At 38.5% G+C, this 11,998-nt stretch overlaps 2 protein-coding genes and 1 pseudogene across 3 annotated transcripts in view; all 3 read right to left on the minus strand.

Annotated features, from left to right (window-relative positions):
* Positions 1 to 1,934, minus strand: part of mgat5 (mannosyl (alpha-1,6-)-glycoprotein beta-1,6-N-acetyl-glucosaminyltransferase) — an 81,309-nt gene extending 79,375 nt beyond the window's left edge. For both annotated transcript variants that reach the window (XM_022746508.1, XM_022746507.1), the window contains exon 1: positions 1,813 to 1,934. The gene's annotated coding sequence lies outside the window, so the exon portion shown is untranslated. The remainder of the gene's footprint in view (positions 1 to 1,812) is intronic.
* A 1,429-nt stretch (positions 1,935 to 3,363) lies between these two features.
* LOC111222707 (chloride intracellular channel protein 5-like) lies at positions 3,364 to 7,557 on the minus strand. The gene is made up of 6 exons (XM_022746526.1): positions 7,494 to 7,557; positions 6,362 to 6,471; positions 5,669 to 5,794; positions 5,475 to 5,581; positions 5,168 to 5,349; positions 3,364 to 5,087 (listed from the first exon to the last, which is right to left on the minus strand). The coding sequence occupies exons 2-6, from the start codon at positions 6,415 to 6,417 to the stop codon at positions 4,923 to 4,925; spliced, it is 636 nt and encodes a 211-aa protein (XP_022602247.1). The 5' UTR covers positions 6,418 to 6,471; positions 7,494 to 7,557; the 3' UTR covers positions 3,364 to 4,922.
* Positions 7,558 to 9,368: 1,811 nt separating this feature from the next.
* The window catches only part of LOC111222708, a 3,515-nt pseudogene continuing 885 nt past the window's right edge, over positions 9,369 to 11,998 (minus strand).

Here is an 11,998-nt window from a genome sequence, read left to right on the forward strand (position 1 = left end):
CTCCACTGCCTCTGCTGGCTCTCCACCCGAGCCCACCAGCACAACCACCGTGCCCTCTCCCTCTCTCTCTCTCTCTCTCTTACACACACACACACACACCCTCCAACGATTTCTTGCCAGTGAAGCATGCCACCGAAGCAAAGCTCCTTTTCCTCAGGATTTATAATCCCAAAGGCTCCGGCAAAAAGGCGACTGAAAGAGCTCTTTATAAAGCCAGGGGCAGTCGGTGGCTCACCTCTAGATGGTCACTACACTCAGCATTAGCTCACAGCCTACAGTCGAGGATTATAACCAGACAGGGGGGGGGCGTTTTTTTGCTGGGTCACATTGAATAAGATGAGATATACTTTATAATCTCTCAGCAGACACATTTCTCCAAAACCACATCACAACCATTTTTAAAGACAAAGATGTTTTTTCTTGCAGGCTGTAGATAGCACACAACACAATCACATTTGCAGCATGCTTGATAATAACACAAGCTACATCTCATATAATCAAATCAGCATGTCATAACCTCATTATATGAGACTACTCATGTTGCAGGCTGAAAAATTACTGGACTGGTGAGCTAAGTGTTTTTCCTCTCATTCTCTCTATATTCCTGTTACTGACTGATTTCACTTTTTTTAGGTCTGACTAGTCTTGTACAAACAGTTGTAAACTAAAAAGAACCTTATAATAATCTTGGCTTTTAAATCAGGCATAATTGAGTAAATAATTAAATTAATAAATTAAGGTTCTAGTTTAATTGTTATAGCAAACATTGTTCCTCAGTCATTTATTTTCAATTCCTACCTTGGCGGAAATTATAACAGGTGTCATTTCGTGTAGTGCTGACCAGAAATACAGGTATTACCTGATCTCCAGTATTTCCAGAAGAAGACAGGGCGTTTATTAACATGATAAACTAACTTAGCACAACCTTTTATCTGAGTCTGTGTCACCAAAACGCAACATCATCTCTGAAGGCAAAAAACAAAAAAAAAAACAATATGTCTCCCTAGTTTGTGTAACAAGGTGCAACGGCCTGGTTATTGTTTTATGACGCCGTGTCTGTTCAAACTGCTCCAAAAACACAGGTGAGAGAAACACTGTCAGGTAAAGGAGAAGGTCGTGTATCAGTGACACAGTGATGAATACAGCTGTAACTGCCAACCACCTTCTTCTTCTTCTGTGGTGAGCATAATCAAGAAAAGACGTACACCAGCAGGTGAAATAAATTAAGAGCACAGCTGGTCAATTACTGACAGTGGCTATGAGGTAAATCATTAACCGCCATTCAGAAGACTTGGAAATGAACCGTATTCTTAAACAACCTGTTCGAGACATATTCAAGATGCAAGGATGCTATAAGGCGGATACGCCGCAATGTCTTCATTATGACACCGTGTTAATATCACTTTCTCTTATAAGCTAGCTAAACCTGCCGCGTAAAAACAATGGGACCCCCTGCTCGCTGCGGCGATTAACGTCCCGATTCCCTTAACTGGCTGCAAAAAGCCAGCTAGCGTCGTTAGCTATTCAGCTCTATTACCCGCCGTTTGACCGTTTTTAATACGACCAGCCGACTTAAACGCCGACTATCAACGTTTCCGGCTACATTAGCTTTGTTTTCGGGGCTTGGGACGGCTAGCTGCCTCGCTCGACCACCACTCATTTCACAACAACACACGCACCGCCGCAATGACAAGTCGCCCACTCCCGAGAACACACGGCTAAAACACTGCGCCTCTTCCACCAGCGTTATTTCCTCAACACTGGAGCAGAAAACAAGCTCCGGCGCGGTTAAGGTGACAGAAAGACGCTTACCTTTTTGACGGTTTGTGTCGGTGGCTCTCGGTGATATTATAAGGTGGTAATAGGACTTAAAAGAATCCAGGGAAGGGGGCGAGCGGAGACGTCGTTGTGAGGGGTAGACTGGTGAGATGAGATTCCAGCCACAGCGCACGAGCCTCTGTGTTTGCTCTGCCCACTAGCAGAGCGAGATGAACGGTTAGGGACCGTCTGCGTGTTCACAGCCCGCTAAAAACGAAGAATCCGATCCCTAACGCTGAGGCGACTGATACATTTACTCAATACTGGACAGGACAAAAACATTGGAAATTTGAGGTACAAGTGCATTATTTTAGTATTTAAACTTCAACTCAACTACATTGTAGAGAAACAAATTTTACTATTTACTCCACTACATTTATTTACTACAAATTAAGGTAAAGTATAATGAGCGGTCACAGATTAAACAACATAATTTGATATACAAAATGAATAAAAAATGACTGATAATTTACTTTAAGTAAATATTTTCAATGCAGGGCTTTTACTTGTAATGGATGTGGTATTTACACTTTTTAATAAAGTAAAGCATATGGGACATATGCGAAATAAAGTTAAAGACCCATCTATAGCCTAGAAAAAATCAATGAAGGATGAAAATAAATTATGTATTGTCAAAATAAGATAATTCCAGAAAAAACACTTTTTAAAATCAGTCACTTATTATCAGCAAGAGATCTCAATCTTGATTACTGCAAAGCTTGTATGGTGAATATAAATGTGGCAAGTGTTAGATACCATTTGCCAGATAAGGGTAGTTAAACAGAAGAGACATAAAACAGGATGATCCCTAACTACACGTTACTGTCATAACAGACCAATAAAAGCTTTGTGTTTACTGCCATCTGCTGGCTGTCAGATGCTCCAGGATACAAATAGTAATGGTCCCCTGTATCCTAATGTAGAGCCACTGAAATCCAGATAAATTACTGAATTGTGAGAAGACAAATTAGCTTTTGCATTTGTCAAAAGTGCAGGAAGTAAAGTATTGCTCAGTTATTTTGTGACATGCTTATTTTTCTCCTATGGTCTACTGTATGTTCTGCATCTATCCTGTAGGTGTGCATGCTGTGCATCTTCTGACTCAGCTACTAACCTAGAAACAAGATCTAAAGTTGAAGTATTTATACCAGTATTCAGTCAATAAAAATAGACAAGAGTGAGGTGAAGAAATAATCTAAACGTTCTACTCATTCCCAACAGCAAAGAGAGGTGAGCGGGAAAAAGAGGCAGAGGAGGAGAGAGGCGACCTGCTGTGTGGAGAAAACAAGAATGGAAAGCAAAAGGTGGAGGAGGAGCTGTGTACACAGCAGCACCTTTGGGGAAATGCAGCTATGTCACCTAGGATGACTGTGCACGTATTTCCACAAACAAATCAGCTAGAAAACCTACTTGCTGTTTTTCCTAGGAACTTTTGCATTTTTGTGTAAGACAATAGCAACTTGATTTGCTCAGAGAGTCACAGTCAGTATCCATTCCCCTGTATGGGCATACACTACAAGACAGTTTCAAGCTCAGTCTCTGAGAAAATAGATTTATTATTCAAATAAGTGACATATACACAGTGGGTTTATGGTTCTAATCATCAGAAAGAATGTGAATATAGTTGAGCTATAATCATTTACAGACATATTAAGTTTACATTATCACCTTACAGCTCCATGGGGCACTAGAAGTCCTTTGATTACATCAATAATTCACATTCATATTATATTCAAATATATATAATTTACTGTACAGACATAAAGAGCTGAAGGCAGAGGAGAGCTTGATTCCTACTAAGGCACTCATGATTAAAATTACATTCACTACTATCAGTTTGCACTAAATAAGCTGTCAACACAATAGCTGGGGTAAACTTGGGTAAACTGTTTGTTTCTTTTCGTTATAGCCTTATTTATCAGTTTGAATGAGAAGTATTAATCTGTGTTGCAAGAATGAGCTGTTTACTGTGGTGTGAGAAAAGTAAAGAAAATTACACAATAAAAAATGTACAATTTAACCTGTCATTCATTTCCTCCTTAAGAAAAGGAAGGCAACGTCACATCTCCACAAAGTCCACAAAGCTAACCCCCCCCCCCCAGTAAAAGACAAATTACTTTGGCTGAAACACATTCTTAACAGTATTTTTCCAACAACAACGTCTGGTCTATTGGTTTTAACACTACAAGAAAAAAACAAATAATCAAATGCTGATTTATGCATTCCATTATTCCCATTACATACTCTACGTAAAAGAAATTCATGATATCAAACTATCAGAGTAAAATCAGTAGATTAACTGTGACGGGAAATAGGCAAATCTTTAGTAAATATTTATGAAATATAATATCTCAAAATGATCGTTCGTTTAGCCCCACCAGCTACTGTTGCTAAGCCTGTCAAGCTTTATATTCTCACACAACAGTTTACAATGATTAATAATTGATTTTACCACTCAATTTTTAATTTTCTAATGTTAACTCTGTTAGCTAGCATAGTTACAGCTTCTTTGTCAAAGAAACAACATTGTTGTTGTGTTGCAGTGTAGAGCTAGTAAGTCTGAATATGATCAAGAAAATGTATTAGCAATACTAATGTGGTTAGTAAACTAGTTAGTTAGCATGCTAACATTTGCAGCTTTCATTAGGACAGACAAACACACTTTTCAATCTATTCATTACACATTTGATCTTGTTCTCAAGTTTGACAGACCTAGCTAATTTTGCTAAGCTATGATTTATGGGCTTAGCTAACTGTCATTTGTTACTTTAGATATTTTTCCTCAATAAATAAAATACATTTTTGAGAACAATCAGCAGTATAATCACCATAATCTTCCATTTGTTTGTGGTAAGCACTATTACAAGGACATCAGACTCCAGATGCTGCGCAAAAGTTTTAGACATTGATGAGTCATTTTTACCACATGCTCCTTTTCTTTGAGACACTATACCACTTTGCAGCATTTAAGCACATTTCAGCACATGAGCATTAAAAACGAAACATCCTGTGTACAGAGTGGATGTCATGTGTATCAGAGGTATTATTTAGTAGATTTACCATGAAGACAGAAAGGTACAATAGTGACTGTGGTTGTGATGCATTCATTTTCCCAGTCTCTTGGCTACATCCTTGTAGGCTATTTCAATTTCCACATCAGCTGCGCACGTGTTGGTGAACTCGTCTCGGCTGTAGGCGTTGCCAAGGTAACGCCACACCCCTTTGAATTCAGACGGGATGTCATAGTTTCGGTATTTCTTTGCAACCACCTGACAAAAACAGGTAATACTGTCAAAAACAAATTGATGAGATCAAATTAACCAAACCAGACTAATCCAAAGCAGGTTACCTTGACGACGTGAAGTTTGGGCAGAAGGTTGCAATCAGCCAACGTCAGTTCATCTCCGTCCAGATATTTGCGAGTAGACTCTCCCTTGCCGCTGTGGCGTCCCGTCTCAACCTCATCAGGTAGCAGACCCATCAGATACTCATCCAGCTTAGCCAAGGCCTTGTTTAGACCCTTCTCTAAATCTGCAACAGACAGAACACATTTCCAGGGTCAAAGGTCATACAAGTCAATAAACCAGTGGGGGTTTTATGCCTACTGGATATACTCAACTGCATATATTAATTAATTTTGGATGCAGCGTGCTTACCTCGATTTTTATCTGGCCTTGTGTTTTTGACATAAGCTGAGAACTTGGCAAATATGTCATTTCCTGCTGTGTTGGATTCACGGTTCTTTGCTGCAAGTTTGGGATACCTAAGAAACAAGAACACGGTGTTAGTTGGCATGTTGGTTACTCTCCTTCCTATTCCTGTTTTGTGTGTGTTTGTGTGTGAGACCTACTTTGGTGGAGCCAGCATCGCCTCCAGGTACTCCTCTATTTTGTTGACATCGGTGAGTACCTCCCCCTGAAAGGTGAGGAAGGGTGGGTGTGTCCCTGGGGCCAGGTTGTGGAGGTCAGCCGGTTTCCTAATCAGAGGGGAATCAGTTTACAACTTCATCCATTTATAGTGTGATGACTTACTATTTTTAGTCTGAGTGTTAATATTAGAGCTGTCAGGAAACACATTATTCCTGTCTATTCTGCAATGATGGCTATTGCTGCTAACGCTAAATACCATGGGCCTGCACACAATTAAATACAAATCTTCAATCAAATCAAAGGGTAAGTTACATTATGATGTGTAAATTCTTTCAACAAATGTGAACACAAACAATAGAAACAACTGTTTCTATTAGCATGTAACATTTAATATTTACATGGGAATTTGGACTTTTGTTCAAAGTCCATTTGACAACATGAATATAAAAAACTGATTATAGCAGCTTTAATAAACATTTCTTTAATGATTTAGGTCCAGCTATTTTTAAACTAACTCAAAATAAAATAATTTAGTAAAATATCATGAGACCTATTAGTATAAATAGGAAATTCATGGGATTTGGGTTATAACAATGATCAACCAGGGCTAGAACTGATATTTATTCTCTATTTTACTATAATATTATAGTGTTATGCTGTGACATTATTATTACCTCTTGAGGTCAACAGTGGTGACATTAAAGACTACTCCTTTCAGCCAGAGGATCATGAAGAGGCGCTGAGAGAATGGACAGTTTCCAATGCTCTCCCCGTCACTCCCAGCCTGTAAACACACGCACACACACACACACAAAACACGGTGAGACACTCACACTGCTTCAGAGGTGGAGTGTAGAGATGACCAAAAACAGATATAGTCTGTTTCCATAGCCTTCATTTGTTGCCTTCCTCCTCCTGTACTAGAAGAGCATTTCAATTCACAAATACACACCCATACAAACGCACAGACACACACTGATTCACGAGGAGACACACTGAGGACAATCATCTAAACAAGTTCACTTATCACATGAGGAAGGGTCAGTCTTTTACTTTTAAATTGTGAATTTGAAGCGTCTGTTTGTGTGTACACACATTTACAGTATAATTTGCAAATGATCAAATACAGTAGGACGAGTGTGTGTGTGTGTGTGTGTGTGTGTGTGTCTGAGAGTGTGTATGTGTGCTAAGCTGCAACAGGACACTGTAATAAGACACCGAGTCCAACATGAATAATCCACACTCCTTCCATTAGCCGCCTCACTGCCTATCTGAACTTCCCATTCCTACACAGTGTAGCAGTGTATCAGCTACAGAAATCATATAACTTTCTGTCCGGCCACGACATTTGTCTGCCAATCAGAGGAAACTCACACATGACACTGTCACTGCACTTGAAACATATGAGGGATCTATTTTTCTCTATAAACTTATTTTCTAAAGTTCCTAAAGAAACAAGTCAGATTTGTTGCATTTGTTCCAGAAAAGTTTACACAGTCAGTGATTTTGCATATTTTAGCCAATTTTTATTAGAAATCACACACACTTCACATGAGAGAGAACCACAGTGTAAACTATGTTGTTGCCTCTCAGAAATTCATGCAGCCATAGGTTTCCATTCATGTTGTAAACATCAAGTCTGCCTTCATTTTGTCAAGGTTACATCACATTTCATTTAAATGTGTATTGATAACTGAGGTAAAGTAGTGTCAACATTTCAGTACACTGTAGCTGGGTTGCGAAAAAATCTATTGCAGCATTTGAGATATTTAAAGGGTGCAGTTCGACAAGTTGGGAACTACTCACTGAGTTTGATGAGAAGTAGCCAGTTAGCTTAGCTTAGCATAAAGAGCAGTACCGCAGGGCAGAGTTTTTATGTTTGGACGGGCCTCTGACTGTATCTTAATATTTAGCATACAAAAGAGAGAGATCTATGATACCGTAGGATGATGTGCACGTATTTCCACAAACATCAGCTAAACCTACTTGCTGTTTTTCCTAGGAACTTTTGCTATTTTTGTGTAGACAATAGCAACTTGATCTTGCTCAGAGAGTCACAGTCAGTATCCATTCCCCTGTTTGGGCATACACTACAAGACAGTTTCAAGCTCAGTCTCTGAGAAAATAGATTTATTATTCAAAATAAGTGACATATACACAGTGGGTTTATGGTTCTAATCATCAAGAAAGAATGTGAATATAGTTGAGCTATAATCATTTACAGACATATTAAGTTTACATTATCACCTTACAGGCTCCATGGGCACTAGAAGTCCTTTGATTACATCAATAATACATTCATATTATATTCAAATATATATAATTTACTGTACAGACATAAAGAGCTGAAGGCAGAGAGAGCTTGATTCCTACTAAGGCACTCATGATTAAATAATTACATTCACTTACTATCAGTTTGCAACTAAATAAGCTGTCAACACAATAGCTGGGGTAAACTTGGGTTAAACTGTTTGTTTTCTTTTCGTTATAGCCTTATTTATCAGTTTGGAATGAGAAGTATTAAATCTGTGTGTAAGAATGACTGTTTACTGTGGGTGTGAGAAAAGTAAAGAAAATTACACAATAAAAAATGTACAATTTAACCTGTCATTTCATTTCCTCCTTAAGAAAAGGAAGGCAACATCACATCTCCACAAAGTCCACAAAGCTACCCCCCCCCAGTAAAAGACAAATTACTTGGCTTGAAACACATTCTTAACAGTATGTTCAACAACAACGTTCTGGTCTATTGGTTTTAACACTACAAGAAAAAAACAAATTAATAAATGCTGATTTATGCATTCCATTATTCCATTACATACTCTACTAAAAGAATTCATGATATCAAACTATCAGAGTAAAATCAGTAGATTAACTGTGATGGGAAATAGGCAAATCTTTAGTAAAATTTATGAAATATAATATCTCAAAAATGATCGTTCGTTTAGCCCCACCAGCTACTGTTGCTATAGCCTGTCAACTTAATTTCTCACACAACAGTTTACAATGATTAATAATTGATTTTACCACTCAATTTTTAATTTTCTAATGTTAACTCTGTTAGCTAGCATAGTTACAGGCTTCTTTGTCAAAGAAACAACATTGTGTTGTGTTGCAGTGTAGAGCTAGTAAGTCTGAATATGATCAAGAAAGTGTATTAGCAATACTAATGTGGTTAGTAAACTAGTTAGTTTAGCATGCTAACATTTGCAGCTTTCATTAGGACAGACAAAAGACACTTTTCAATCTATTCATTACACATTTGATCTTGTTCTCAAGTTTGACAGACCTAGCTAATTTTGCTAAGCTATGATTTATGGGCTTGCTAACTGTCATTTGTACTTTAGATATTTTTCCTCAATAAATAAAATACATTTTTGAGAACAATCAGCAGTATAATCACCATAATCTTCCATTTGTTTGTGGTAAGCACTATTACAAGGACATCAGACTCCAGATGCTGCGCAAAAGTTTTAGACATTGATGAGTCATTTTACCACATGCTCCTTTTTCTTTGAGACACTATTACCACTTTGCAGCATTTAAGCACATTTTCAGCACATGAGCATTAAAAAACGAAACATCCTGTGTACAGAGTGGATTGTCATGGTATCAGAGGTATTATTTAGTAATTTACCCATGAAGACAGAAAGGTACAATAGTACTGTGGTTGTGATGCATTCATTTTCCCAGCCTCTTGGCTACATCCTTGTAGGCTATTTCGATTTCCACAGTCAGCTGCGCACGTGTTGTGAACTCGTCTCGGCTGTAGGCGTTGCCAAGGTAACGCCACACCCCTTTGAATTCAGACGGGATGTCATAGTTTCGGTATTTCTTTGCAACCACTGACAAAAACAGGTAATACTGTCAAAAACAAATTGATGAGATCAAATTAACCAAACCAGACTAATCCAAAGCAGGTTACCTTGACGACGTGAAGTTTGGGCAGAAGGTTGCAATCAGCCACGTCAAGTTCATCTCGTCCAGATATTTGCGAGTAACTCTCCCTTAGCCGCTGTGCGTCCCGTCTCAACCTCATCAGGTAGCAGACCCATCAGATACTCATCCAGCTTAGCCAAGGCCTTGTTTAGACCTTTCTCTAAAGTCTGCAAACAGACACAAACACATTTCCAGGGTCAAAGGTCATTACAAGTCAAATAACCAGTGGGGGTTTTATGCCTACTGGATATACTCAACTGCATATATTAATTAATTTTGGATGAGCGTGCTTACCTCGATTTTTATCTGGCCTTGTGTTTTTGACATAAGCTGAGAACTTGGCAAATATGTCATTTCCTGCTGTGTTGGATTCACGGTTCTTTGCTGCAAGTTTGGGATACCTAAGAAACAGAACACGGTGTTAGTTGTGCATGTTGGTTACTCTCCTTCCTATTCTGTTTTGTGTGTGTTTGTGTGTGAGACCTACTTTGGTGGAGCCAGCATCGCCTCCAGGTACTCCTCTATTTTGTTGACATCGGTGAGTACCTCCCCCTGAAAGGTGAGGAAGGGTGGGTGTGTCCCTGGGGCCAGGGTTGTGGAGGTCAGCCGGTTTCCTAATCAGAGGGGAATCAGTTTACAACTTCATCCATTTATAGTGTGATGACTTACTATTTTTAGTCTGAGTGTTAATATTAGAGCTGTCAGGAAACACATTATTCCTGTCTATTCTGCAATGATGGCTATTGCTGCTAACGCTAAATACCATGGGCCTGCACACAATTTAAATACAAATCTTCAATCAAATCAAAGGGTAAGTTACATTATGATGTGTAAATTCTTTCAACAAATGTGAACACAAACAATAGAAACAACTGTTTTCTATTAGCATGTAACATTTAATATTTACATGGGAATTTGGACTTTTGTTCAAAGTCCATTTGACAAACATAATATAAAAAACTGATTATAGCAGCTTTAATAAAACATTTCTTTAATGATTTAGGTCCAGCTAATTTTTAAACTAACTCAAAAATAAAATAATTTAGTAAAATATCATGAGAACCTATTAGTATAAATAGGAAATTCATGGGATTTGGTTATAACAATGATCAAACCAGGGCTAGAACTGATATTTATTCTCTATTTTACTTATAATATTATAGTGTTATGCTGTGACCATTATTATTACCTCTTGAGGTCAAACAGTGGTGACATTAAAGACTACTCCTTTTCAGCCAGAGGATCATGAAGAGGCGCTGAGAGAATGGACAGTTTCCAATGCTCTCCCCGTCACTCCCAGCCTGTAAACACCACACACACACACACACACACACACACACACACACACACACACACACACACACACACACACACACACACACACAACACAAAAACCGGTGAGACACTCACACTGCTTCAGAGGTGAGTGTAGAGATGACCAAAAAACACGATATAGTCTGTTTCATAGCCTTCATTTGTTGCCTTCCTCCTCCTGTACTAGAAGAGCACATTCACAAATACACACCCATCACAAACGCACAGACACACACTGATTCACGAGGAGACACACTGAGGGACAATCATCTAAACAAGTTCACTTATCACATGAGGAAGGGTCAGTCTTTTACTTTTAAATTGTGAATTTGAAGCGTCTGTTTGTGTGTACACACATTTACAGTATAATTTGCAATGATCAAATACAGTAGGACGAGTGTGTGTGTGTGTGTGTGTTGTGTGTGTGTGTGGTTGTGTGTGTGTGTGTGTCTGAGAGTGTGTATGTGTGCTAAGCTGCAACAGGACACTGTAATAAGACACCGAGTCCAACATGAATAATCCACACTCCTTCCATTAGCCGCCTCACTGCCTATCTGAACTTCCCATTCCTACACAGTGTAGCAGTGTATCAGCAACAGAAATCTATAACTTTCTGTCCGGCCACGACATTTGTCTGCCAATCAGAGGAAACCACACAGATGACACTGTCACTGCACTTGAAACATATGAGGGATCTACTTTCTCTATAAACTTATTTCTAAAGTTCCTAAAGAAACAAGTCAGATTTGTTGCATTTGTTCCAGAAAAGTTTACACAGTCAGTGATTTTGCATATTTTAGCCAATTTTTTATTAGAAATCACACACACTTCACATGAGAGAGAACCACAGTGTAAACTATGTTGTTGCCTCTCAGAAATTCATGCAGCCATAGGTTTCCATTCATGTTGTAAACATCAAGTTGCTCATTTTTTGTCAAGGTTACATCACATTTCATTTAAATGTGTATTGATAACTGAGGTAAAGTAGTGTCAACATTTCAGTACACTGTAGCTGGGTTGCGAAAAAATCTATTGCAGCATTTGAGATATTTAAAGGG

Source organism: Seriola dumerili, unplaced genomic scaffold, assembly GCF_002260705.1.
Source record: "Seriola dumerili isolate Sdu_G_001 unplaced genomic scaffold, Sdu_1.0 BDQW01000105.1, whole genome shotgun sequence".
Classification (NCBI taxonomy): domain Eukaryota; kingdom Metazoa; phylum Chordata; class Actinopteri; order Carangiformes; family Carangidae; genus Seriola; species Seriola dumerili.